Source organism: Gouania willdenowi, chromosome 16 (assembly GCF_900634775.1).
Source record: "Gouania willdenowi chromosome 16, fGouWil2.1, whole genome shotgun sequence".
Classification (NCBI taxonomy): domain Eukaryota; kingdom Metazoa; phylum Chordata; class Actinopteri; order Blenniiformes; family Gobiesocidae; genus Gouania; species Gouania willdenowi.
Window position 1 is genome coordinate 18,154,399 of NC_041059.1, and position 26,224 is coordinate 18,180,622.

Sequence of the window (26,224 nt, forward strand, 5' to 3'; positions counted from 1 at the left end):
AAATAGAAATAAACTCAACTTTTGTACTAATGATTGATTGTCATTTTTGATTTAGATAACTGCTTTCTTCAGTTATTAAATGAGTTGTCTAGTGTATTTTGTGTGATCCAACAGAAAACCAACAGGTTACCTTGTTTGATATTTTATTCATGAAAGTCCAACACCACCTTCTGGCTCAAAGCATTTGTAGATTTAGTTTAGTTGGAGGACATGGTGCTACGGATCCAGGAGTTGTAGTTGCAGACCTTGGCGTAAACACCAGGCTTGTTCCTCTGGGCACAGCCATAACCCCAGGACACCACACCCTGGAGCTGATCGTTGCACACCACGGGGCCACCAGAGTCACCCTGGCAGAAGAGAAGAACAGGTTTGAGTAGACAACTCTCAAAGTTCAATTTGTCCGCATTAGGTAGCGGTTATGTGGAGTTGAGCTCACCTGGCAGGAGTCCTTGCCTCCCTCGAGGAATCCAGCACAGAACATGTTGGAGGTGATCTGTCCAGGATAGGAGCTTCTGCAGCTGCTGTCGCTCAGGATGGGAGCATCAAGGCACCTCAGACGGTCTGGATAGTTGTCTGAAAAACAAAAAGATGGATATCAAAATTCAAACCTCACTGGAATGTTTGAAATTGTCTTAGAGATGACTCTTCCATGTTAGACTGACTTCCAGTGCTGCTCATGTTGCCCCATCCAGAGATCAGGCAGCGAGATCCAGCGCCAGCACAGCTGGAGGGCAGGGAGACGGTGCGGACGTAGCTGTTCAGGGTGGCGGGCTTGCTGAGCTTGATCAGCATGATGTCGTTGTCCAGGTTGCGGCTGTTGTATTTTGGGTGACGGATGACCTTGGCAGAGTTGATGAACTGCTCAGTGCCCTCATTGACAGCGATGTTGTGCTCCCCAAGACGCAGCTGGACACGGCTGCAGGCACAAGCATCGGGGATGTTCAAATACAAGTGGCAAAGAGTCAGTCAATGAATCTTCTGCCGCATCACTTGAGCTTGAATCTTTCTCAGTGCACTTACGACTTGTAGCAATGAGCAGCAGACACCACCCAGGTGCTGGAGATCAGGGAACCTCCACAGAAGTGGTAGCCAGAGTTCAGGGAGACCTGGTAGGGCACAGCGTTCTTCCTGCACTCATACCCTCCAACGATCTTGTCGTCCTCAATGGGAGCAGCATCTGCCAGAATTAAATTGAAGGAGAACGCATGTAAGTTCCACGTTTCAGTTTGATGATTTAAAGAAATCTATACTCACATGCCACTGCAAAAAGAGCCAGAAGAATGAATGCCTTCATGATGACTGTTGTCTTGGTGTCAGTGACGTTTTCCTTCCACTGCAGCCCTTTTTAAAGCCCTCTGGGCCCCTGCTATCAGTAGCCAAGGTCACACATTTGCATTTTTTGTCCTTGTATTGCTGAAATGCGTGTGTAAAAACACATCTGGATAACAGGTCTTCATCCTGATAACATGTTCTTTGACAAACACACCATACATGTATGGATATGGAGAAAAAAAAGATCAAACACAAAGTAGGCTATTTACGTAGTTTTGAGGACCTTGCGATGGACGCAGATTTCCACAAAGTAATTATAAAACCTATCCTCTGAATGCTTTTTATTTCATTACAATCTCCAAGATTATGAAGGTTTAGGACAAGTTTAATCAAAAAATTAAATACATTTTAGATTGTGTCAATTTCTTGAATCAAGCCTTTTCCAGTATGGTTAAAAAAATAGCTTTGCGTGAGTTGGTCAAATTTGCCAGTTATGAATGTTGGACAGCAGTTAATGAGAACAATAACCACCGAAGTATTGGGAAAATATATATTTCTTTACTCACCTAATTGGTTTGGCTTGTTTCATTATACAAAAGTGTGTGTGTGTGACAAAAATCAAACAATAAAAGAGGTCTTTTAGGGGGAAAATATTATTAAGTCTTTGCTCTTTAATTTGCATTTTAAAATTAAACACTTTCACGAAAGTTTGCTCAATCAGATCCAGAAGTTGTTTTTTACAACAGAGAATAACAATCTAATAATTTAGTTTTGTCAATGTCAGTATGGTTGTACAGAATAGCCTATTGCACTGTTTTAAGTGTACATAGTGTAGAAGGAAAACAGCGTATCAGCTCTCATCTTTGGTTTTTCAGCATTCCAACACACAATTGGAAAGTGACTGGTTGGACGAGGAAATGCAGAAGCCTCATGGAGTTAAAATTGTACCAAAACCTCACAAACAAAACAAGTTGCTTCCTTCCCTCCCTGCCTGCAGTCCAAAAAGAAAACCTTTCATCAGATCAAGATCTGTGAATCTTTATGGCGTTCAACTTCTTACTCTCTCCTCCAACCGTTCAGCCCTCCCCAGCACTGATTCCGAACGTTTGCCTCCTTTTTCACCAAAAAAGTGGCTAACATCAGCAACCAATCTCTGAGCCTGACCCTAGCCCCAACTCAGTCAGCCCTAACTTGTCATTGCTGCTTCACTCCACTCATTTGCTCCTCTGAGTGAGGAAGAGGTCTATGGACTTCTCCTGAACTCAAAAGCTTTTTGCCCACAATCAAACCTGTAGTCACACAAATTGTCAATTCCTTCTTGGGAACTAGCATCTTCCCCACTACTTTTATGCAAGCTTGGGTCAACTCGCTGTTAAAAAAGCAAAATCTGAACCCTGCCCAAGTTGAAAATTATCGTCTGGTTTCCCTTCTGCCATTCCTGTTTAAAATACTTGAACGCACAGTCTTTTACAAGATTTCTGAGCATCTGCAAAAAAACAACTTGATTGACTCCTATCAATCTTGCTTCAGGCATGACCATTCCACTGAGACTGAACTCCTGTCAGTCACAGAATCACTGCGACTGGCTAGAGCGGCAGGTCACTCCTCTGTCCTACTGTTGCTGGATCTGTCTGCGGCCTTTGACACCGTGAGCCATCAAATTGCCCTCTCCACACTCTCTGAAGTTTACATCTCAGGATCTGTCCTGTTGTGGTTCAAGTCCTACCTCATAGGTAGATCCTTCAGAGTGCCCTGGTGAGGAGAAGTGTTTGAATCACATGGGTTATTGACAGGGGTACCTCAGGGGTCAGTGCCTGGACCCCTACTCTTTGCCTTATACACCACCTCACTTGGTGCAGTGATCTGCTCCAATGGCTTCTCCCACCACTGCTATGCTGAACACATTCAGCTTTTCCTGTCTTTTCCAACTGATGACAGAACAGTCTCAGCTCGGATATCAGTGTGTCTTGCCTATATCTGCACATGGATGAAGGGAAACCACTTTCAACTAAATCTTTCTGGGACTGAGCTCTTAGTCTTTTCAGCTTGTCCCTGATCAGTTCAACCACAGATCAGTGCCTGGCTTGAATCCTGTCTACTTGTGACCACCAACTCTACCAGAAATCCGGGTGTCATGATTGATGACCAGCTGACCCTTAAGGTTCACGTGGCCTCAATTTCTTGGTCTTGTCTATATGTCCTCTATACTAGCATAAAGAGGATAAGATCCTACCTGACACAACAGGCCACACAGCTTCTGGTGCAGGCCCTTGTGATTTCACGCATTGACTACTGCAGGGTCTGCAACCTTTCCTCTCAAAGGAGCCATTTTGCCTCATCTCACCTGGATTAAAGTCCTCCTGGAGCCGAAAAAATACTTTCTCAATAAAGACAATACAATGTAATAAATTCAATACAGTTAAAATGATATAGAATAATGTTTGATTTAATTTTATTTATATTGGTCATGTACAGTAAATGGCAACTTAAAAACAGTTTAAAATAAAATAAAATAAATTGACATCAAGAAATAAAACAGTATCTTGCATCTTCAAATTATTATGCATTTTACTTTACATGAACTCAATGTTATATAAAGAATTTTTTTTAGTTAATGTTTTTTGAAAGGCTACAAAAAGTAACTTGAATTTGATAACGCACGATCAAGTGGTCAACACAAGCTAATTGCTCATATCTTGCCACAGATAAAGCATGCATATTTAACAGCACATTGGCGGTTAAATTAATCTGTCCCTACACAACTAAAATCTGTATTTACTTTCAGAATAGTGTTTTTGTTGATTCAATTATCTCACCAGGGATTTAAAACTTAAGGTTAGCCACAGGTGCAAAGAAAGTTGATGGTCTGTAGATGTTGCAGAAGTTGAAGTAGGAAGGTGACCGAGTCATTGCACCACGTGATTTATTTTTAGGTTAACAAATTGTTATCTCTTGATTTTATTTGTCATTAGTCATTAATAGCCTTTGTAAAAAAAAATACTCTTGATTTTAATTTTTTTTTTCAAAGCAATAGGGAGCCATTGCAAAAGAGTCAAATAGCCACATGAGGCTCCAGAGCCGCAGGTTGCAGACCCCTGGACTACAACAACTCTCTTCTGGCATGTTCCCTGCGGACACATTGAAACCTCTGCAGATGATCCAGAATGCAGCAGCACATCTGGTCTTTAACTAGCCCAAAACACTACATGTCACAGAGCTGTTCATTTCTGTTCACTGACTTCCAGTGGCATCAAAAAAAAAATCTTTCAAGTACAAAACATGACATTTCTTAAATTAATGCCAAAAGTCATTGGTCATTTTATTGTGGAATTGTTTTTGTACTTTTGTAATACAGAGAATAAGCTGTTATATCTACTTCTTGTTGAAGGACTTGAAGATTTAAATTTATTTGTCAATCCCCTAAGAGGTTTCCGCCCACATTCCTCAGATTTTCTTCACTATACATGTTATGGCTTATGTGGGTATTCTCTGTAGATTTCCTTGTTTTAATAGTTAATTGGGTCCTGTATCTGATTTGATATTTAACAAAAAAAATATTTACATTTAAAAAAATTAAACATTGAAACCTTAATTAGCTAAGTCAACAAAGGATTCACTTACGTTCAATAAAGCACTTGTAAAAAAAATACACAGCATTTTGTCAGACATTAAAAGACTTCAACTTCAATATGCTTTCTTTTTGGGAGAAACAGGTGGTCAAAAAGGCTAAAGGAATTATTTCCCAAAATGAGCACATACTGTGCTCTGAGTTTATTTCAATTCCCTCAGGCCGTCGCTTTATCGTGCCCTGTAGGAGAACAAACCGATATATCAAGTCTTTTATTCCTTTTACCGCCAGGCTGTTAAAGCTTGACAGGAGTCTCATGAACTCATAGATTTGTATTATTTATTTTTATTTTTTCCGCTGAACAACATGGTGGTTAAAAACTGATGTGGAAGTGAGCATCCTGTCAACATACTGACTTTTTATTATTGTCTTTGTCTACTGTTGTAAACGTATGTTTGACCTGGTGGACTGCAAAACTGAATTGCCTTTTGGGATACATAAAATCTAAATCTAAATGTTCATTTGAATAATAAAACAAGAGCAGGAACAAAAGATGAGTTTGAGTATTTATTTATAATAATTTGTCAGATTTAGTTGGAGGACATGGTGCTACGGATCCAAGAGTTGTAGTTGCAGACCTTGGCGTAAACACCAGGCTTGTTCCTCTGGGCACAGCCATAACCCCAGGACACCACACCCTGGAGCTGATCGTTGCACACCACGGGGCCACCAGAGTCACCCTGGCAGAAGAGAAGAACAGGTTTGAGTAGACAACTCTCAAAGTTCAATTTGTCCGCATTAGGTAGCGGTTATGTGGAGTTGAGCTCACCTGGCAGGAGTCCTTGCCTCCCTCGAGGAATCCAGCACAGAACATGTTGGAGGTGATCTGTCCAGGATAGGAGCTTCTGCAGCTGCTGTCGCTCAGGATGGGAGCATCAAGGCACCTCAGACGGTCTGGATAGTTGTCTGAAAAACAAAAAGATGGATATCAAAATTCAAACCTCACTGGAATGTTTGAAATTGTCTTAGAGATGACTCTTCCATGTTAGACTGACTTCCAGTGCTGCTCATGTTGCCCCATCCAGAGATCAGGCAGCGAGATCCAGCGCCAGCACAGCTGGAGGGCAGGGAGACGGTGCGGACGTAGCTGTTCAGGGTGGCGGGCTTGCTGAGCTTGATCAGCATGATGTCGTTGTCCAGGTTGCGGCTGTTGTATCTTGGGTGACGGATGACCTTAGCAGAGTTGATGAACTGCTCAGTGCCCTCATTGACAGCGATGTTGTGCTCCCCAAGACGCAGCTGGACACGGCTGCAGGCACAAGCATCGGGGATGTTCAAATACAAGTGGCAAAGAGTCAATCAATGAATCTTCTGCCGCATCACTTGAGCTTGAATCTTTCTCAGTGCACTTACGACTTGTAGCAATGAGCAGCAGACACCACCCAGGTGCTGGAGATCAGGGAACCTCCACAGAAGTGGTAGCCAGAGTTCAGGGAGACCTGGTAGGGCACAGCGTTCTTCCTGCACTCATAGCCTCCAACGATCTTGTCGTCCTCAATGGGAGCAGCATCTGTAACACAGACAGTGTGGCTAAGATGTGAATCCCACTAAAATGTGAAGGAATTCATCACCAATCGACTTACAAGCTGCGGCAACACAGGCCAGAAGAATGAAGTATTTCATATTTGCGCCCTGCACTCGAGGATTCTGCACACAACACGAGCAAATGCAGTGGGCTTATATACAGGTGAAGTCCCTAACATTAAGCCCTTATCAGAAAGCGCTGGCAAGAAATGTTCCACGCGACAGCACATTGATTAAATATTATCCTGCCTGGGAAACAGCAGCATGGTCAAAGATAAAAACACTGAGTCTTTTACTTCTGCTCAAAGGATTAGAAGTTCTGAAAAACATGCAATCTTTAAGTTGAGAAAAGGGAACAAATAAGGGTATAAAAGTTACACAGCTGTTATTTTTAGCTTTTTTTAATTGCTAGTGTGTTTTTAAAATGTTAAAATTGTGTGTCTACTCTGTGCTAAAAAGACACTTTTTTTTTTAACGATGAAAACTTCCGTTTGGTTTGTGTTCTATTTTAATTTAATATTCAAGCCTCTCTCTCTAATAAACATTGGAAATAAATATTAGAAACTAATAAAATGGAATAAAGAAATGTAGAAATTTAAAAAAAGACAAAAACCAAAAGTTAAGACTTTTTATCATAAGAAAATTCAGAGCAGTGTTTCCAAGCCTTAAGTCTTGTGTGTCCCTGAGCCCTTCTGTTAAACTACGATCATTATATTAGTACTGCCATATCTACGTTACATGTTCTTTACATGATGGCAGGCTCATTTCAAAGTGTCTTTTGTTTGTAGAGCAGAAGTAACTGGCATTTAATCCATGTATTTATGTATTCTTGATATTCAGTATTTTGGCTTTGACTTTTTGTGTCTCTCCACATGTAGTCATGCCACATTTTATGCCATCATTCTATGGGGGATATTTATTGTCGATAAATGGAAAAATCCTAGCTTATAAAATGACCAGGAAATAATTTCTCAATGTTTACAAGTACCCCCTGCTAAGTGTGTAACTACCCCTAGTGTTGTACAGAGTTGGAAGGAACCATATAATCTTATGACAAACAATACACAATGAAGAAATACTCAACAAAAATATGATTTATACAAAGACAACCGGCCCTGAGAAGTAAGTTCAAGGTCATCCCAACGCTTTAGTATGAGAGAATATATCGAATATATTGTGAAGACTTTCAGAGTATTAATTTTAGTCCGATTTAATGTACAACCTTTAATGCTGCAGTATGTAAATTTTTGGTGCTTTATTTTGTCAAAAATCCATTATAATTTATGAGCATATTGTAATTTAAAGTGTTCTGATAGGAAACGAGATCTCTGCTAAGAGCTCCACAGCTGTGCACATTCATGAGAATATTATAAGGGAAGATACGCTTCGAAACAGGGAGGGGGGATTGTCAACGAGCAACCGTAGCAGTGGAGGCACTCAATGAGGGAACCAGGCTCCAGGTTTTGATGCATCAGTTTTGTCTTTTTATTTTTAATTTGCACCACAAGCTCAGTGAACCATGTGCTTCACCACCTGACTTCCTGATTAAATGACAACAGATCCATTAAACCAATACAACAAAATGTATTTTCTTAATTTAATTAAGCACTACTAGTTTTTTATTACAATTTACCATTTTTAAATTATAACAGTCCATAAAAGTAACGTCACCTTGTTGTTACAGGGATCGTGGCTGTTTCTATACAAGTCTCACAATTCTACATACTGCAGCTTTAACAGAGAAAGCTGGCATCCCAATTATGTTTGCCTTGGTATTTTTTTATTTATTTTTTTTACATTCATCAACTTGTCTTTGAATGTTAAAGGTGGGACAATATGTTGCGCAACCATATCGAGAAAATAAAACATCCCAAGATGTATTGTCAAGTGGTACAGAGAAAGTGGTACAGAAAAAATAAAAAAATAACATCGGTAAGTACCAATTGTATTTATTTTTTTGCTTTGCATTCATTATCACCTCTGCCAAGGAGGTTATGTTTTTGCCAGGTTTTATTTATTTACACATTTGTCTGTGAAAAGTATAACTAAAAAGCTATCCATCCATCCATTTTCCAACTCATTGGCTTTATTACAGGGTCGTGGGAGTCTGCTTGTGTCTATCTCCAACTTTCTTCGGGATCTAGGCCAGGGTACTGTCCCCTGGACCGGGCGCAAGTCCATCACAGACTGAAAAACTAGTGAATGGATTTTGATCAAATATCAGAAAAGGGATAAAGAACAAATGATCAAGTTTTGGGCATAATCCGAATCAATATACTGACTCTGGATCAGTTTTTAAATATCGATAAATCCCTATGTTCAGCTTTTAAGCTTGTTCTACAAAACTTCCTGCTGGTGTCTTTGTGCATTACATGCTTTTGTCATAGTTCCATTTCTCTTTCTGTTTTGATCATACAACAGAGGGGTATTCCATAAAGCGAGCTATGTTCAAACTCTGAGTATGTTCGGGCTCAAATGAGGAAAACTCTGAGTATCTCATTCCTAAACGTGAGGTATGTTCTTCTCTGAATATGTTATCCTGGCAACATTTTCTTGTGCAAACGGTAGTTTTCTTTAAAACATTGTGGATACAGAGCATTAAGTGAAAGTCACTGAGAGGTTGATCTGCATTAAAACATCTATTGACGTCTGTAGTAAAGTTCCCTGAATACAAACCTGTGGATAATATAAAGGAGGAGATGATCATTTAAATGAATGCACTTTTAAGGCTTGATTGTTGTTTTATATTGTTATACAGTTAAATCTGTAGAACAGGCATATTTGAAGATATGATGGCACAGTGAATGTGACACTGCTCTTGGAAGCGATGGGTCACGGGTTCGCGTCCTGCTTCAGTGTTTTTTTATGACATTTTTTAGGACTTTGAGATGACTCTGTTGACAATATTACATTAAAAATCAATATAATTGATTCGATATCAAGCGGCTGTCACTGTCTTTATATCCAGTGTAACAGGAGGGCTCTCCTTTGCTGCTGACACGTCTCCTCAGACACATTTTATTCATATTATTCACCGCTCGTTACGTCACTGAAGCGATAAAGTGATGAAGCGACCAAAAAGTGTGACTAATTACGGGTGATTTAAGCCACTATAATCACTGAAGACTGAACGCACCTTTAGAACAGGCTCATATTCCTCAAACGCCGGCTTATTTCACCCATTAGGGTGAATAAATCACTCTCTTCCGTTTGGTTGTCATGGCAGCTCGAGTCATCGCTGATCCATTGATGATGGCTTTTTATCGCGCGCGTGCACGTAAGTAACTCAAGGTTTACATACTCAGGTTTGATTGACCCACTTCATCCCAGCTGTAATGGAATCCGATACCCAGAGTTTATGGATTAACTCAGAGTTTGTTAACCCTCCTTTATGGAATACGCCTCAGTTCAACCACATGGTTTCTTCTAAGCCTTTAAAGTGTGAATGAACATTGTACCATGATCAGGATCAATGTTCCAGATCACTACCAATGTCTGACAAAGAGGATATTGTTTGGTGTAGATGGTTTGCACTCTCTGAATGCTCTTGTTGATATATAAATATATGTTAAATAATATGTTGTCTATAGAGAAGTGGTTCCCAAACAGGGGTAGGCGTATCCCTGGGGGTACAGGAGCACATTGCAGGGGGTACTCTGAAAGATTTAACAATTTATTTAGAAATAATTGGGAAATGTTCCTACTTCTTTTTTACTAATGTATTTGGACAAATTCGCCACAAAGTAACACCACTACTGCTCAGTAAAATAACATATTTTCTGATGATTTATTAAAACTGGATTATTTTGTGCTGCAGAGGCTATTTTATCACACTTCTGACAATAGAGCTACATTTTACAAAGGATACAGCATGTACTTACTATTGAAGTTATCACATAAAAGTTGCATGGTATTTAAAAAAAAAAAAAAATCACTCATTGTTTTTAATTTGTAGATTATGCTTTAGGGAACCAATGTTCAAGACACAGTTCGGGTTTTAGCCTGCTTTCCCACTAATGAAAAAGTGCAAGATGAAACTATATAAAGGGTACTAATGATGTGAAGAGGGGGTACACATGATTTACCAAAAACACAAACGGGGTACAAGGAAAAAAAGATTGGGAACCATTGCTATAGAGCATATCTGCTTAAACGAGTATTTCTTAAAAGTATAGCATTATGTGCAACCTTATGTGGACAATCTTTTAATAAACACTTACGATGTCTATTCCTAGCTATCTGTAAATAAATTACAAACAAACACATTAATTCTATTAGTACTGAGTGTATGTCTGTTTCTGACTCATCTGTTCAGCAGCTCTCACTGTCTGATCGCTGATTGGCTCCTGAAGGTGCCCGTTTAATGACGTCAACAATAGGCGACAGTCTTGGGTCAGTGTCGGGACTGTTTTGCTGCTCAGACTGTTGTTTTGGTTTGGTTTTTAATCCATGTGTCTCCGTCATGAGGTAAGGAGCCCCCCCAGCTTCAGGTGAGACCCTGCGGGCTCCCCCCGAGGCTGCTGCTGTCAGTCCGCTACCAGCCAGCGCCTTATGTATGCGGAATGCGCAACCATTGCGGATGTGGTGCAGAAAAAAATGCGCATCGATGCGACATAACGCAGAACACAGAGCGTAGCTGTGTTGGGCTGCTTGGTGCTAGTGGTGAATGGTTGTTTTTGTGCTGCTGTGTTTCAGCTCTGAGGAGGAGAATCTCTGAATGTCAGTGGAAATGTAATGAAGTCGTGGTCTGACGTTTCACACTGACTGTTTTCACTGATTTAAATCAACTGGCTGCTGCTAGCTGTCAAAATCTAACATTTGGTATGGAATCAGACATCTCAGAGTCTTAATGATCGACAGATAAATAATCACCACTTTAATGCTTTCTTCAGTGACTGTATCTCTACAATTATGAGTGACTGGAGCCACACTCACAGCAGCTCTCATCATTATGCTATGAAGTGAACTCCAAGGGAAGGCCATGTTTTAGCTGTAGCCTCAGCTTGAATTTGAACCTGTGTTAAAATGGGGCTCCAGTCGTCCCCATCAGAATTGGCCTTGCAGTCAGTTCTGCTGTAAATCCGCTCTGATCCATGACTGAGTACTACGAGGAGGGGGGGCTGCTGTACGAGCAATCGCCTCCCATGCACATTAAAGTGGAGTCTCCTGAGGGACCCTTCGGAGGGGGAGCCTCAGAGAATGGCTTCCCCAGGGAGGATGACGACTCAGAGGGCAGCTGTGACCAGAGCAGCGGATTGCCAGGAGGACTTCCCTTCAACGTGGTAGTGGTACATCCTAACATCATGACCCCTGGCATGTCCTCAGATGACCTGTTGTCCATTGAGCAAAGTAAGTATGACTAAGATTAGGATTGCAAGTGTCAACAGAAAAAAAACTCTTTTTTATTAAATAAATAAATAAGGAAATAAATGGAAAACATCCCTGTAATGAAATTGTTTCAGGGAAAGCATAATTGTTATTATTACACATTATGTTTTTGTTTCTTCTTTAAAGACAGAGCTATGTCAGCTGCACTGGCTGCCAGCAATGCAGGAAAGAGAAAAAGTCGTTTCAGCGGCGCAGAGCTGGAGGTGTTGGTGTCAGAAGTCACGCGGTGCGAAGGAGAACTTTTCGGGCCCGCTGGAAGACTGCGGCGCCGAGAGAGAGAGCGCATCTGGGCCGGGATTCTGGAGAGAGTCAATGCTGTGTCCAGAGTCCCACGAACCCTCAGAGAGGTGAAGAAGCGTTGGGACGACTTAAAGAGGCGTAACGGAGGCCGGCTAGCGGACGCTCGTCATCGCACCTGTTACCTGCCGAGCAGCAGAGGTGCATCCATGCTGGGCCGTCCATCACAGCAGAGCCCAAGTCTTCAGCAGCTAAGACAGAAGCAGAATAGACCAAAGCCCAGTTTTGCGTGCTTTCCTGAGTCAGACACAGGTAAAAGAAGAAAAATAAACAAAAAAAGTCAGTTCTCGCTCATGTAATTATTTGTATTTTTATATTTAATAATTCAAAGTTTTGTTGTAATTTCAATATTGCAAACAGAAGATACAAACATGTATCGACAGAACATACATAATGGAGGTCAAAGAAAGAAAAAAACTAACTAGATAAATAAAAATAAGTCAGGGAGGCAACTAAACACATTCGTTGACTAAAACAAACCTATTTTTCTTCCAAGATTGAGGCTCCTTCCCACACCTCAGAATGGTGTGTGCACATCATTGATATGAAGAGATCAGTGTTTATTAAGCCCGTTCTGTTAAGTCTCTATGGCGTAAAATAATATATATGAATTATCCTATAGTAAATACATTTGCCTCTGGCTTCTCTTATGTATTTTTCAGTGTTGGAAAGAATCTCCTCCCATGTTTTTTCATCCAGTGTACGAGACAAATCTCTCTCCCATATCATCTTGAGATTACGACATCCATTATTTGTCCAAAGACACATCTCGTACCATCTCGAAGCCTTATGATGCATTTCGGGTAGCTGTAGGTAGCATTCAACCGGACTGTGCCCATGTAATTTTTAAAATTACAGCAATTATTGATTTTCTTTTCTTTTTTTTTCAGGAGGAGGAGAAGGATCAGAGAGAGATGGTTTAGAAAAAGATGAGGACAATCTTGAGCAGGACATAGAAGAACCGGACTGTGAACCAGTGGAAAACAGCATGGAAGACAAACTTGGGTTAGGTCTGGGTCTTGGAATTGGACCGCCCCCTCCATCAGAACGATGGCTGCCTCCCTCTCCCCTCTATAGTGCTCCTTTTCTCAACGGCAGCCCTCAGCCCAGCAGCCCTCAGCCATCACTGGGAACACAGCAGGGACCCCTGGAGGCCCCCACACGCTGCTCCTGGCTCGAGGACGAGCTGCGAGGTTTGGGAGAAGCTGCGATTCAGCTGGGAAACCGAGTTGAGAAGAGCCTCCGTGAGTTCAGTGACGGCTTCAGAGAAGACATGAGAACATTCATCACTTCCCAGGAGACGCTAGCCGTGAGTCTACAACAAAACAATGTGCTTTTGCAAAGGCTGTTGGCGGTGTTGGAGGCCCAACAACAACCACAGTCCCAGCAAAACCGTGCACCGCACACTCAGCAATCGCAACTAGTGCAGCAGCACTTACAGCCTCAGTCTGTTCAGCAGCAGCTGCAGCTTTCAGATCCACTGCAGCATCAGCAGATGGAAGCACCGCACGAGTCACAGCTACAGCAGCAGTCGTGCGTTCCACAACACGAGCAACAAACGCAAACGCAGCAGCAAGTAAAGGGCGCGCAGCACGCCAACGTTCACGCAGCTGTTGCGGCAATTTCTGGACATTCATCGTCAGACCTTCATGGAGCGTTTGCCTCGGATCCTCCTGCAGACATTAATGAGAGTGAACAGAAGCCACGGGGAGGGAGACCTGTGGAGCACAGGCGCAAAAGACGACGCTGAGGAGAATGTATTTAGAATATTTAAAAACTGCACATTATACAGTACATCATTGCATTTTAACAAAATTGCTGGAAATAGTTCATTTTTTCTACAACAGTATTCCTGCTCCACCTAGAAGTTTGACTTCTTCTCTTTGAATCTCATTCAGATCACTGGCTCGTGTTCAGACTGGACTGATGATGGGGATGTAAAAACAAAGATGTTAGCTTCTCAGTTGCCTTATTCAGCTTGATTTTCACACTAGTAAAATGAATATGACTATCATTAAACACGGCTTCACTCATGACACTTTCACTACTCAGAACAGCAGCAGTGGCTGTAGTGTACGGGCTAATGTTCAGTATGCATGTCTGTACAGGATTCACAGCTGAGGTGCAAAGGTCGATGATGCTCTTACTAGTTCAGAACTGTCTGTACTAACCCTACTATCATGAAGAAGTACTTGTATTCTGCCCTTGTTTACTTATGTTGTACTTATACAGCTAAACTAATTATATGCTAATGTATGTGAGTCCTTTTTTTTGCATTGTTGTACATTTAATTCCAATTCTTGGTTGGAAAGTTTGACTGTATGTTTTCAGACATAAAAGTATATTTTAAAGAAGTAAGAATGCATACTTAAGTATGTAGAAGTTATTTATGATCATTGTGCATGCAGTATCATGGATGTAAATGGTAATCAGCAGATTCTGGCCATCAACTCTAGTTTTGCACAACCCGTATTTTGGAGACAGCTCTTTAATGTAACTCAACCAAACATGATAAAAGAAAAACATAGTTGGTAAGCAAACTTTATTCTTAATCATGTGTGCAGTGTCAATTAAAAAAAAAATGGTGTATAGTCTCTCTTTAGGCAAGTATGGGTATGGCTGGAGTTCTCGAGGGCTGCAGGCCTACACGCCGTACATGTCGCCTTGCTTTAACACAGCAGATTATTAACAGATGGTAATGTTTTGGCTGTTTCCAGTGCTGTACATATATATAAATACACATATGCTGGACTGCTTCTCATTAGTACTGAGAGCCTTGCGCAGCACATCACGTACTAATAGTTTATTTTCATCAAAGAACCAAAAGCAGTGAATGAACTGGAGAGAAACACAATAAAACTGTCATTGTTGTGACCACACTTTGACTTTGAAACAGCATTCTTTTAATTGCATTTTCACACAATTTTCTCAACTATAAGGTGGCTCCAGATATCTTAGAGAACATATACATCCCTTTGAGAAAGTCTTGTTTTTTTATTATCAGGATAGCCAATGACTTTGTTTGCCGCTGGAGACAATTGCACTCTCTGCTGATGGTATAGTAAACTATACGAGTATTTGCTTGTGACGCTATTTTTTTGACCAAATTTCCTTCTCCATTTATATTTTCCTGTGCATTTTCTGATACGTCTTCTCTCTTAGTACAAAGATGTTAAAAACAAAACCAAAATGTCAAGAATACACAAAACAAACACTCAAAATTAGCTAGTAGCTACTGTTGTTGAGAGGAGCTGACACATAAACACCATATAACAAATATAATGGGGTAGCTGTGTTTTATAGAGACGGTTCATATTAATATTTGACAATATAAGCTAAATGACTACACAGGACCAAAGAACAACTGGTGTACATTATCAACAGCTACTGTGCTGGTTTGTGAATCGCTAATTTACTTGGCCTTATGATTACTTTTTTATTTGATTTTATTACTTTAGCTTTTACATTAAGATCACTTCTAATGATACCCCTCCTCGTGTAGAGTAGATTAAGAATGATACAAATAAAAATGTATTTAGCTAAAATTACATGTTTTTTTAAATTCACAACTATGCAAGCAAGCAAAACTTTATTATGCCCTTTGACAGTCTGATTAAATACAAAATGCTTTTCATATAAACACAAACAGTAGCAAATGAATTTTCATTTCATAATAAAAGCAAACAAAATCTTCACAACAAACCACACATATACAGTACATTACACAATTATGGCATCTTAAAAACACAGAGGGAATAGCTGAAAAGCGCCTTCCAAACAAATATCACTGCCTATAAAAAATTAAGTCCTGTCAGTTTTAGGAGTTGTTGCTTTTACTGCTTCTCAGATTAGCATTAAAAGCACAGTTAGATGGATTTCTGAGTGCGTCCTAAGCCAGACCTTCCCCTAAACAAGCCACACTAAAGAACTCACTCACACATGCTGCCCTTTATAGGAGAAAAAGACAGAAGTGGCACATTTTGTGCAACGGTTTGTGAATAAATGTGCCTGTGTAGCATTTTGAATCAGCAAATTTAACCCTGAATGGTCTTTCTAGTCAGACTTCATTTTAATTAAAATTATTGAGATTTATATCGTATTTCGCCATTTAGAGAAAAAAATATAGAGATAAGAGTTTTGATTCATATCGCCCAGCCCTAATATGTAGTATGTAAGCCAGTTCCTGCAGGATTCTAACTTAAATTTCCTTGATTTAATTATTTTAATTTGGGAAAGTTTGTGGAATAATTTCACAAACATTGCAGGATTTGTGGAAAAATGTAAAGTTATTTCAACAATTTGTGATTTTTGCAATAAGCATAGGAAAATACTGGCAAATGTTTTTGAGTTTCAGTGAATTTTTGTATTTGGAGGTCCTGAGATACCTAGAACTATGGCAAGCCGTTTTGACATTTGACGGTTCTTGTTATTGTAGATGTCTAAACTTCAATTTTGACATGTTGTAATTCCAAGTCCACATATCCATAATGTAATTGTGACTAGTTGCAAATTTAATTATTGATATCTATAATCATATTCTCACAAGTTACACGGTCAGTTGTAGATATCAACAGTTCAATTCTCACTAGTAGAAATTGCCATTGTAGATATCTGAAACTTCATTACAACTAGTCAAAATGTCCCATTGACTTCCATTCAAATTTAATTTCAGATATCTACAATTCAGTTTTGACATGTTAAAATTCCACATATCCAAAAAATAATTTTGACTAAATTCAATGTTAAGTGTCGATATCTACAATTCTATTCCCACTACTAACAATGTTAATTATTTATATCAACAATTCAATTCTTACTAGTCATAATGTTAATTGGAGTTATCTACAATTGTTCATTTCAGGTATTATAAATTGAATTGTAGATATCTGAAATTAAATTCTGACTTGTCCAAATTATGTCAATTTGGGATTGTAACTAGTGAGATTGTAATTTCAGATATCTAAAATATTATTGTTAATAGTAACAATTTGAGATATCTACAATTCAAGTTATAACTAGTCATAATTGAATTATAGATCTAAAAAAAAAACTTTCCACTAGTTAAAATAACATATCCAATCTGATTTTAAAACGGCTTGCCTAGCACGCCGTTTTAACGTTTAACCTGATATGTGGGACATATCCGGTGTCACGTACTGAGTTTACCTCCGTACTTAGATTATAACCCTAACCCGAGCATAATCCAATAAACAAATAAAACACGTGTCCGTTCACTTTGAAAACAAAAATAAACAAAACTGAATGATTAAAAAAAAAAAAAAAAAATAATAATAATAATAATAATAATAATAATAATAATAATAATAATAATAATATATATATAGAAAAAAAAAGAAAAAAAAAAAAAATCATTTTTCGGTAGTGCGCATGCGTATATATGGACATATATAATCTTACGCGCTCTCATTACATGACACCGGAATACAATTGTTGATAAGTGGGTGGGGCATCACATATCCGAAATGCCTACATTATGTTAATGAGGCACGAAAACGTCATCGCCAGAGGAGGAGGAGCTAACGAGTGAGAGCGGTGCAAGAATAATTTGATGCTGAAACGGTATCTTTGCCTGTGACTGAACGTTTAATGTTCAGAAGGTTATTACAGGGCGGTAACACCAACATAGTTGGGTTCCTGTTTCTGAATGTCATTGGAGAAAGTCGGTCAGTCGTCCTCGTGAGGTTGACGATCGAGGCAGCGGCTATCCGTACGGTTGAGGAATCAATATACCGACGTTCTTTCCGTACACAGCGCCCCTCATTGGCCAGTTAAGGTCACGTGATTGGTCAGTCTTTGGCCAGTTTTGGTCACGTGACTAACCCTAAAATTGTTACTATATAGGGTTATAACCTAACGTATGTGTACTTCGGTAAACGTACCGGGGGTTGTCCGTACTGTGACCGTACGAATAGACACTTTCTATTATATGTCCGTTTAATGACAAAGCATTTACGTTGGATTGTGTTAAAAACATGCTCTAACCTGCTTTCTTCCTTTCTGCTCCACTTCAGGGAACAGTGAGAGTGATCGGCATTTGTTGAATATGTATAAGTTAGACGTGGTAGATTTTAAATTCAACCAATCACGCCCACATATCCGAAACGTAAATATCTGACCCCTCCCACATATCGAATAAATGTTAAAAAGGCGTGCTAGGCTAGCCGTTGTAACATTTATTCTGATATATCCTACAAAATCTAGAATGCAATTGATGATATCTGAAATGGAAAAACAATTTCACTACTATTTTTAACATGTGGAAATGTAATTGTAGATATCTGTAAATAAGTTTTAACTATAGTCAAAATGTAACTACTATATGTTCCAGCTATCTAAAATTATCATTTCTAATTGAAAAAACTAAAATTGTAACTATAAAGCCCCACTGATTAAATGTTAAAACGGCTTTCTACTGCTGGTGCAGATGCTCTAAAAAGGCCGGAATAGGTTTGACACGTGCTGATTCTTAAAAAAAAAAAAAAAAAACTTGAAAATGTCTTTTTCTACCTCAATAGAAAATTATCTATTTATTCTGTGGGTAAAAAACAAAACACTTGGAACTTTGTATTGCTTTGTAAAGCCGTCTTTATTTTTTAACAATGTAGATATTATGGTGTATGCCAATAGATTTCTTCATTTAAAATTATTGTTTGGCAAAAGAAAAAAAGAAAAGTTTTTCATCATTACTCTTGTGTCACTCAACCTTTGCAGCTATGATACGTTGAAACATTTATTTTGAAAGTTCGGACCGGATGCCTAGTTTCTCTGTCTTCATCTTTGTGCGGTAGAAGGGCTGCATGGATGCAACATGGCGACCATACAGCAATCCAGATCCCCTGAACGACACGAAAACCTCGACGAGGATGTGGGACCCTCCGGGGAGCGGACGGAGGTTCTGGAGCAGGAATGTAGCCGCACTCAGAGGGAAGAGACGGAGGCTAGTGAGCCCTCAGCCAGCCCAGACACAGAGCCACTAGCCGGGGTCAGCCGTTCCCCGGTTAGAGAGGAGTCCACCGCTGAAGCCGCCCAAGCGACCTGTGTCTTAGCAGATGAGCCGAGAAAGGATGAGCAGCCCGGGTGTCCTCAACCGGAGAGTGTTGAGGACACCCGGGCTGTGGAAGCGATTGATAACGGAGACAACGCGGAGCAGAATACGGACACACGGAAGGAGCAGAGCGGTAAGCTGAGCTACCACTGATGATGGCAACATTAGCTATGCCTAAAAAAAGAAGAAAAAAACAACATTAGCTATAGCTCCTAGTGCTGGTCAGACATTAACCAACCCATAACTAGAACAGAACAATATCACATCGACATCTGTGTCCGATTGTTCACATCTTGTACTTATAAATCTCATTGAATACATGTACTCCATTTAGCAAGTATTAATCAAGTTCCACCTGGCAGAATTCAAGAGAAAACTATTACCTGTGAGATCATTTAATTAAAAACTAAGATGTGTTTTTCCTTTGACTGAGTCGAACACAGTGGTCAACTGGTCTCACCCTGCGACCCAGTTTTACCACCGTCATTAAATCGCGACCCACTTTTTTTTTTAAATTTTTTTTATTAGAATTCAACCAACCAAATTTAATCTTATTAATCTGTACAATCTTTTTTAAACATAAATCTATATATTTGCCTGTCCAACAAGCATTTCACAACATGCCTGTCAAAAGAAAGGTTTATTTTTGACCAACTGTCCGCAACCCACTCAGTACAGGTCTGTGACCCACTTTTGGGTCCTGACCCACCAGTTGAGAATCACTGGTTTAATGTATACATAACCCTTAACCCTTTTTAAATTATTGTTTGAATGGGACATTTTAAAATACCGTAGAAGGAATGTTAAGGCAGGGTATTTTAAAAGTACCATAGCTGCTGATTTAGTTTTATGTAGAAAACTGCATGTTAGAGGTGTGTAATACGATTCGTATCTTGATACATGGGTCATGATACGATATATCCCGATATTGAAGTACAAGGTGATGATTGCATTTTTTTTATATGACTTAAGAAACAACTAATCTGTAAATTTTTACACCTTCATGAGAACATTATGTATTAAATATATTTTATTGTTATATTTTACACTCAACACATTGGCTTTAACATGCCATGAGCCAACAACTTAAAATAAAAAAATAACAATCTGCCTGTGGCTTTTAAACCAACTTTGACTTTAGTGCAACATGGCTTTACTGAGGTATATGCTTGGAACAACAAATAAATGCAGAAAGTTAGTTAGTACTTTCTTTTTAGATTTTTTGAAAAAACACAAGCCAGGTTTCGGTGCACTTCTTTGTGCAGTTAAAATGTTTCCTGCTGTGGAAAACACTTTCCCGGTTAAATAAAGGTAAACAAAAAAATGAAGAAGAATTGAGAATGATTATTAATTAGTATAATTTACTGTTATTTTGTCAAGGAGATACTGATAATAATAATATAAAAGCTCTTTACTGGTTTTAATTGTTTGTAAATCAAATTTTATTGCTGATACTATGGTGACATTTTTAAAATGTTAATGGACAAAATAAATGTTTCATTTTGCTGAGCCTAAATAATTATTCTAGTAATACCAAAAACTAAAGTGTTTAACTTGTGCCTGCAGTGTTTCCACTGAATTACAAAAAAGCTACTTCTATCAAATACTTATATCATACCAAAGACTTCATCACACCTACTCTGTGAAGCATCCTAAAAATGTTAGAAAGCCATCAAACATCAATTGTCATGTAAATAATGGATGGAGGTTATAAAACCTGTGATCCAACTTTAAAATCAATGTTTGTGTTCACCAAAGTCTTGAAAAGCCCATATTAGAGTGATTGTTCATAGACTGGCATCCCACTCTTGGCAAACATGCTGTTTGTAAAAGAATCCAAGACAAATTTGAATATGAGCGGCGTACCAACCGGTATGTTAATAATGATAATAAATTGCTATTGCTGTGCTTTTTTTTTTCAGGCATTGGGGACAATAATGCAAGTCCTAAAGAACGGAATGTTGAGATGGGTGACGACAACATTTCTAATGCAAAAGAGGTTGACAAAGACAAGGAGGATAGCTCCGTCCATCATGGAAGAACAGAGCAGTTATTGGATAAACCCACTGGTGAAGTTGAGAAAAAGGATAAGTGTGATGTTAACAATGAAGAGACAGCCAGCAGAGACAATGCTGATATGCCAGCAAAACAAAAACCATGTCGTTTTGTGTGCAAAGAATGTGGGAAGAGATTTACTCGTCGTGAGACGTATAACCTCCATCGCCATGTTCATTCACGCAAAGATGACCTAGCTCCGCTTTCATGCAAAGAATGTGGCCTTACCTTTAAGCAGCGCAGCAGTCTCATTAAACACAGAAAAGAACACAAGGAGAATGAGGAGCTACCTCCATCCTCGAAGAAACGGTCGGGAGAAGAGGGAATGTTCCAGTGTGCAGAGTGTCAGAAGATCTTTTTTGCAGTGAATAAACTGAGGGACCACAAGTGCAGCACGACCGCAGAGAAGCCTTATCACTGCCCCCTGTGCCGCCAAGAATTCCAGTTCAGAGTTTCTGTCTCAAAACACATGATGACTCACTCCCAAGAGAGCATCTTTTCCTGCCAAGAGTGTAGCCAAACCTTTCCAAACACCACAGCCCTGCGCATTCACCAGAGGTGCCACTCGGCCCTCAAACCCTACGAATGCCCCGAATGCGGCTTGGTGTTCAAACACTACTCCATCATGGAAGACCATCGTCGCAAACACATAGACAGGACTCGCTCCCACCTGTGCAATGTTTGTGGGAAATCTTTTAAGTACAGCAGTCTTCTCCATCAGCACCAGTATCTGCATACAGGCCAGAAGCCCTTCCAGTGCCCAGACTGTGGCAAGAGTTTTGCTTTTGCCCAAAACATGAAGGCGCACTGTCGCCAGCACAGACTGCAGAAAAGCAACAATTCAAGTGAACAGCCTTGTAAGAAGGTTCCTGTTCCTGCATCGACGGTAGTGAATGGGTCAGGGAAGGCGAACACGCGCCAAATTGAGAAACCAAAACGCGCATATAAGTGCCCTCTTTGTCCGCTGTCTTTTGGTGTTGCAGCCAACCTGAGAATACACATGAGCATTCACGAGACAGAGCATGAGAAGAGGGACAAAACACCTCAACCACCGAGTGGCATTAGCAAGCACTGGGACAAAGGACATGCCTGCCCACACTGTCCATGTGTTTATCGCGATGAGTCAAGTTTAAACATACATCTGTTAAGTGTTCACAAGCCATTAGCATACTTGGAGAAAATGTCTAATCAGTCTGATGATCTCACCCTGATCAGCAGTGATAATGTACGGCCAAAGTTAAAAAGTGACAGTGTTAGGCCACACAAGTGTTCGGAGTGTGACAAATCCTTCCGCCATCGCTCAGTGTTAGATTTACACATGCGGATACATACCAAGGACAAGCCCTACCAGTGCAAAGAGTGTGGCAAAAGTTTTAAATTTAGTAGCTACTTACAGCAGCATGTCATAATCCACACAGGCAAGAAGCCCTATAAATGTACAGACTGTGGGAAAGACTTTGCTTTCTTGCAAAACATGAGATCTCATCAAAAGCTGCATCAGGAGAAGCCTTTCCGCTGCACCAGCTGCCGCAAAGGCTACAGCGACGAGACCCAGCTGCAGCACCATATGTTGTCACACAATGGAGACAAACCACATAAGTGTAACCAGTGCGACAAGAGCTTCGGCTTAGCTTATCTGCTTCGTGATCACATGAACACACACACAGGGGAGAGGCCTCATCGCTGTGATGAGTGTCACAAAACTTTTTCCTGGATCAGCAGCCTGCTTGTACATCAGAAGACACATGTTCGCAAGCGGCAGGGTTTCAGCCAGTTTAGCTCTCTGCAAGGAGGTAGTAGATTCGGGGCCAGAGGTAGCCGAGGAAGGAGTGGAGGAAGGCCTATATGGGGATTATCAAAACCTAGTTTAGAGCCAGTTAACCCACAGCCACCTTTGTATCCAGCCTCTGCACACAGAGACATAGGTTCTGTCAAAAGTTTGGTACAGCAACCTTCCTCCATGCTGTCATCTCATGGCGATGTGAAAAATATACCACTGAACGACTTGGAGCCACACACCAAACCAGTGCAATGGAAGGTGGACAGTGGAGAGGTAATGCATGTAAAGTCAACAGAGCATCAACCAGGAGCTCCTCAACAAACCCAGTATGACAACCCAACCCAGTCAGGACTAGAGTCGCATTATCAGAAGAGCCCAGGACGGACAGATATTCCATCAATCAGCTCAGCTTCTGTCCAGGTTTCAGAATTTGCACTCGGGAAAGAAACTGTGTCTGCTGTGAGCTCACACACTGCTCCTGTGTCAAAAATACCCAGTCCTTCAGCTTCTATTGTGTCACGTTCGAGGCACAACATGCCTGTTAGTTGGAGTATCAACCCAACATCCTCAACACAGCCTTCTGTCAGCACTACGCAGCATGATTTTACTCTTTCCTCCCCCTACATTGATGGTGCTGCTCTGTGGAGCATTAGACCTGCTGCTCTTCCAAATCCTCATAGCTCTGCAAGTAATCTTTGTCAAGAGCCTCAATTGCCACTTTGGTCATCACAGAATGAGCCCTCCACATCTTCAAAGGATAACCCGGCATTGGACCTAGGTAGTCCTCCAGTCATGTCATCAACTGTTGACCAAACGGAGAAACTCAGAGCTTTAGGCCTTGTCAGTGCATCCTCATCTTCTCAGATGGAGCAAAGCAATGCTCTGACCATTTCTTCCCCTCCAGGTTCTCATGGGATCGGTAGCACTTTGTGGAACATACAGTCACCACTAACAGGAATTCCAAAGACAATAAACCCACCTGAGAAATTAGTCAGCAGCCAAGATTTTCAATTGCTGCAACAAACCCAGATTCCACCTGGATGGGTTAATGTTCAGGCTGCAACCCAGAAGGTTCCTATCTCCATCCAATATGACACACATTTCGGCCAAGCAATGGGTACTCCAGTTTGGGGCTTCCAAAATAATGCAGTAAGTCCTCGAGCGCTGCTAAGTGGGCAACTTAAATCCAGCATCGGACAGGAACAACACCAGCAACCAATGGTAACAGGCACTCAAATACTCATAAATCAGGCTTCTCCTTTTTTTTCACCTCAACTAGCTCCGCTCCCTCCCCTTGCTTTGCCTGGTCCTCACTCTCTTCACTCTGTCGCAGTCAGTACTCTATCAAGACCTCCACACCCAAATCTTTTTTTTACACCACAGGCAATCATGAGTGAAAGACCCCACATGCCACAGGCCCTGCCCCTCCCTCCACTTGCTACACGGACAGAACCTCACAAACTAGGACCCCGTTTGCCATTTGCCTCAGAGCGACTCCTACAGTGCATGATATGCGGGTGCTCATTTTCTCGGGAGCTTGATCTACAAATGCATTACTTCCAACATGCACAGGGAGATATCTAAGATTTCCATGTTGGCAAGAAAGGTTGGTTATGTTAAGTGTGTTAGGATACTTGGTGGTGGTTGACCAGTGGAGAAAGTGGGTTTACAGACACAGGTTTGATGTGATTTTTATTGATAAGCTCCATTTGATTCTGTATAAAGTATGTTTACAAGGGTCCAAATGTGTCATTAAGTTTGTATCTTCTGACGTTGTCCAGGATATGGTTCCATTTTATATAGTTTCTTTACTGTCAGACTGTTAGTCTTCAATGTGCCTTTTATATTAAAATCTGCATGTCTGTTATCTTGGGATAGTTTGAGTTCAAGGGTGATTCTACAATGTGTTATCATGCCACAAGTGTTTGAAGATAAATATTTGTATTTGATTCCTGCTTACAATATTCATCATACAGAAAATTAGTTGAAGGGTACTCATTTTAATCGGATCAATTTGTTCTAGAATGGAAATTAAATTACCATTTACAAAGTATGAGTTGGGTCAATTCTGATATTTCATAGGACAAGTTTTGTGTCTAAATTATTTGGTCTCAAGGTGGAATAAAAATCACCTTGTTTTTGATCAAGTTGATGTCAAAGAAATGTTCATAATGCATGTTTTTGTCAAGATTATGTATTGTTTCTCATCGTAAGACAAAACATGAAACAAAAAAAATGGAACGTTTTGCCATGATCTTGTATTAGAGCTGTTCTTGCATGTACCTTATATGTGACACCTATATAAATGTTTAACCATTCCTGTTTCAATGTTAACATTTCTAGAGCTCTATTACTACAGTGTTTATTTCAGGTAGGAGTGCATTTGTAAAATAAGTACATTTTTAGTACATCAACTTATTTTTTATAATTAATAATTGAACTTGTAACTAGAAACTAATTATTGGCTGTTTTAAAGTGGGCACTTGATTATTTGATCAATACGTGATGAAAAACATTCGGTACTGCTGTAAAAATGAAATGTAAGTAATACAATGACTAATGTTCTGTGCTTTTTAGATTCTGATAAATTAAAAACTGCTCCCATCTACCTCATCTATTCACTGGTTAAAGCATGTAAGACCTTTCCTATAGTTTCTACATATTCAGTTACAAATAAATGTTTTTAATAGTTACAGTGTCTTGTGCTGTTTTTATTGATGGCACAATTCAGATCAAGGAGAATTGTGGCAACATTTTGAGACCCATATCTAAATGCCATTAGCTTCTTTTTCTTTAACCATAATGGGTTCTTCAGACAAGTTTGAACACAGTAATCGTTTCATTAAAAGTTTTGGAGGAGAATTGAACAGAAGATTATTTTTTTATTTTATTTTTGGCTTTACATTAGCTGGTAAAGGGAATAGATTTAAATATTAATGTACTTGCTTACTGGGCTTTTGGGAGGATTGACACAAGTTTAACTTCTTATGAAAGCTAGATCTTTATTTTTATATTTTGGTTTATTTGTAGGATCAATGTTTAAGGCGTAATATGGTAATTTTTGGCATTGAAATGTATTTCATTATAGTTATTTAAGTTATTCATTTTCAATCTTTTACACTACAAAATTGTGGACCCTATAAATTATATTTGTAAACAGAAAAAGCAAATGCGTTGCAGGTGCTGCCCAAAAGTGTCCTATCTTTGGTTGTGT

General features: G+C 39.9%; 4 protein-coding genes across 6 annotated transcripts; 2 read left to right on the forward strand and 2 right to left on the reverse strand.

The window, feature by feature from the left end:
• Positions 1-126: 126 nt before the first annotated feature.
• On the reverse strand, positions 127-1,333 carry LOC114477702 (trypsin-3). Its single transcript, XM_028470196.1, has 5 exons — positions 1,255-1,333; positions 1,021-1,177; positions 663-916; positions 437-573; positions 127-347 (listed from the first exon to the last, which is right to left on the reverse strand). The coding sequence occupies exons 1-5, from the start codon at positions 1,292-1,294 to the stop codon at positions 198-200; spliced, it is 738 nt and encodes a 245-aa protein (XP_028325997.1). The 5' UTR covers positions 1,295-1,333; the 3' UTR covers positions 127-197.
• Positions 1,334-5,394: 4,061 nt separating this feature from the next.
• On the reverse strand, positions 5,395-6,557 carry LOC114477701 (trypsin-3-like). Its single transcript, XM_028470195.1, has 5 exons — positions 6,484-6,557; positions 6,254-6,410; positions 5,896-6,149; positions 5,670-5,806; positions 5,395-5,580 (listed from the first exon to the last, which is right to left on the reverse strand). The coding sequence occupies exons 1-5, from the start codon at positions 6,521-6,523 to the stop codon at positions 5,431-5,433; spliced, it is 738 nt and encodes a 245-aa protein (XP_028325996.1). The 5' UTR covers positions 6,524-6,557; the 3' UTR covers positions 5,395-5,430.
• A 4,236-nt stretch (positions 6,558-10,793) lies between these two features.
• Positions 10,794-14,467, forward strand: LOC114477682 (uncharacterized). Of its 3 annotated transcripts, none has more exons than XM_028470162.1 (4): positions 10,794-11,245; positions 11,317-11,773; positions 11,939-12,361; positions 13,000-14,467. In XM_028470162.1, the coding sequence occupies exons 2-4, from the start codon at positions 11,518-11,520 to the stop codon at positions 13,857-13,859; spliced, it is 1,539 nt and encodes a 512-aa protein (XP_028325963.1). In that variant the 5' UTR covers positions 10,794-11,245; positions 11,317-11,517; the 3' UTR covers positions 13,860-14,467. The 3 variants fall into 3 exon arrangements, with proteins under 3 accessions (XP_028325963.1, XP_028325964.1, XP_028325965.1); XM_028470163.1 differs by having other exon boundaries at positions 10,797-10,914; positions 11,120-11,773; XM_028470164.1 differs by having other exon boundaries at positions 10,834-10,891; positions 11,120-11,773.
• Positions 14,468-17,623: 3,156 nt separating this feature from the next.
• Positions 17,624-25,607, forward strand: LOC114477669 (zinc finger protein 160). The gene is made up of 3 exons (XM_028470140.1): positions 17,624-17,653; positions 18,919-19,308; positions 21,098-25,607. Exons 2-3 carry the CDS (start codon positions 18,939-18,941, stop codon positions 24,592-24,594), a joined length of 3,867 nt encoding a protein of 1,288 aa, XP_028325941.1. The 5' UTR covers positions 17,624-17,653; positions 18,919-18,938; the 3' UTR covers positions 24,595-25,607.
• The last annotated feature ends 617 nt before the right edge of the window (positions 25,608-26,224 follow it).

Excerpts from the sequence above, each read along its gene's own strand:
- LOC114477669 (XM_028470140.1), top strand. The coding sequence starts at position 18,939 with ATGGCGACCATACAGCAATCCAGATCCCCTGAACGACACGAAAACCTC. Across the intron at positions 19,309-21,097 it reads CACACGGAAGGAGCAGAGCG|GCATTGGGGACAATAATGCA; the intron begins GTAAGCTGAGCT and ends TTTTTTTTTCAG.
- LOC114477701 (XM_028470195.1), bottom strand. The coding sequence starts at position 6,523 with ATGAAATACTTCATTCTTCTGGCCTGTGTTGCCGCAGCTT. Across the intron at positions 6,411-6,483 it reads GGCCTGTGTTGCCGCAGCTT|ATGCTGCTCCCATTGAGGAC; the intron begins GTAAGTCGATTG and ends TCTGTGTTACAG. Across the intron at positions 6,150-6,253 it reads GCTGCTCATTGCTACAAGTC|CCGTGTCCAGCTGCGTCTTG; the intron begins GTAAGTGCACTG and ends TTGTGCCTGCAG.
- LOC114477702 (XM_028470196.1), bottom strand. The coding sequence starts at position 1,294 with ATGAAGGCATTCATTCTTCTGGCTCTTTTTGCAGTGGCAT. Across the intron at positions 917-1,020 it reads GCTGCTCATTGCTACAAGTC|CCGTGTCCAGCTGCGTCTTG; the intron begins GTAAGTGCACTG and ends TTGTGCCTGCAG. Across the intron at positions 574-662 it reads CAACATGAGCAGCACTGGAA|ACAACTATCCAGACCGTCTG; the intron begins GTCAGTCTAACA and ends TTTGTTTTTCAG.
- LOC114477682 (XM_028470162.1), top strand. The coding sequence starts at position 11,518 with ATGACTGAGTACTACGAGGAGGGGGGGCTGCTGTACGAGCAATCGCCT. Across the intron at positions 11,774-11,938 it reads CCTGTTGTCCATTGAGCAAA|ACAGAGCTATGTCAGCTGCA; the intron begins GTAAGTATGACT and ends TCTTCTTTAAAG. Across the intron at positions 12,362-12,999 it reads CTTTCCTGAGTCAGACACAG|GAGGAGGAGAAGGATCAGAG; the intron begins GTAAAAGAAGAA and ends TTTTTTTTTCAG.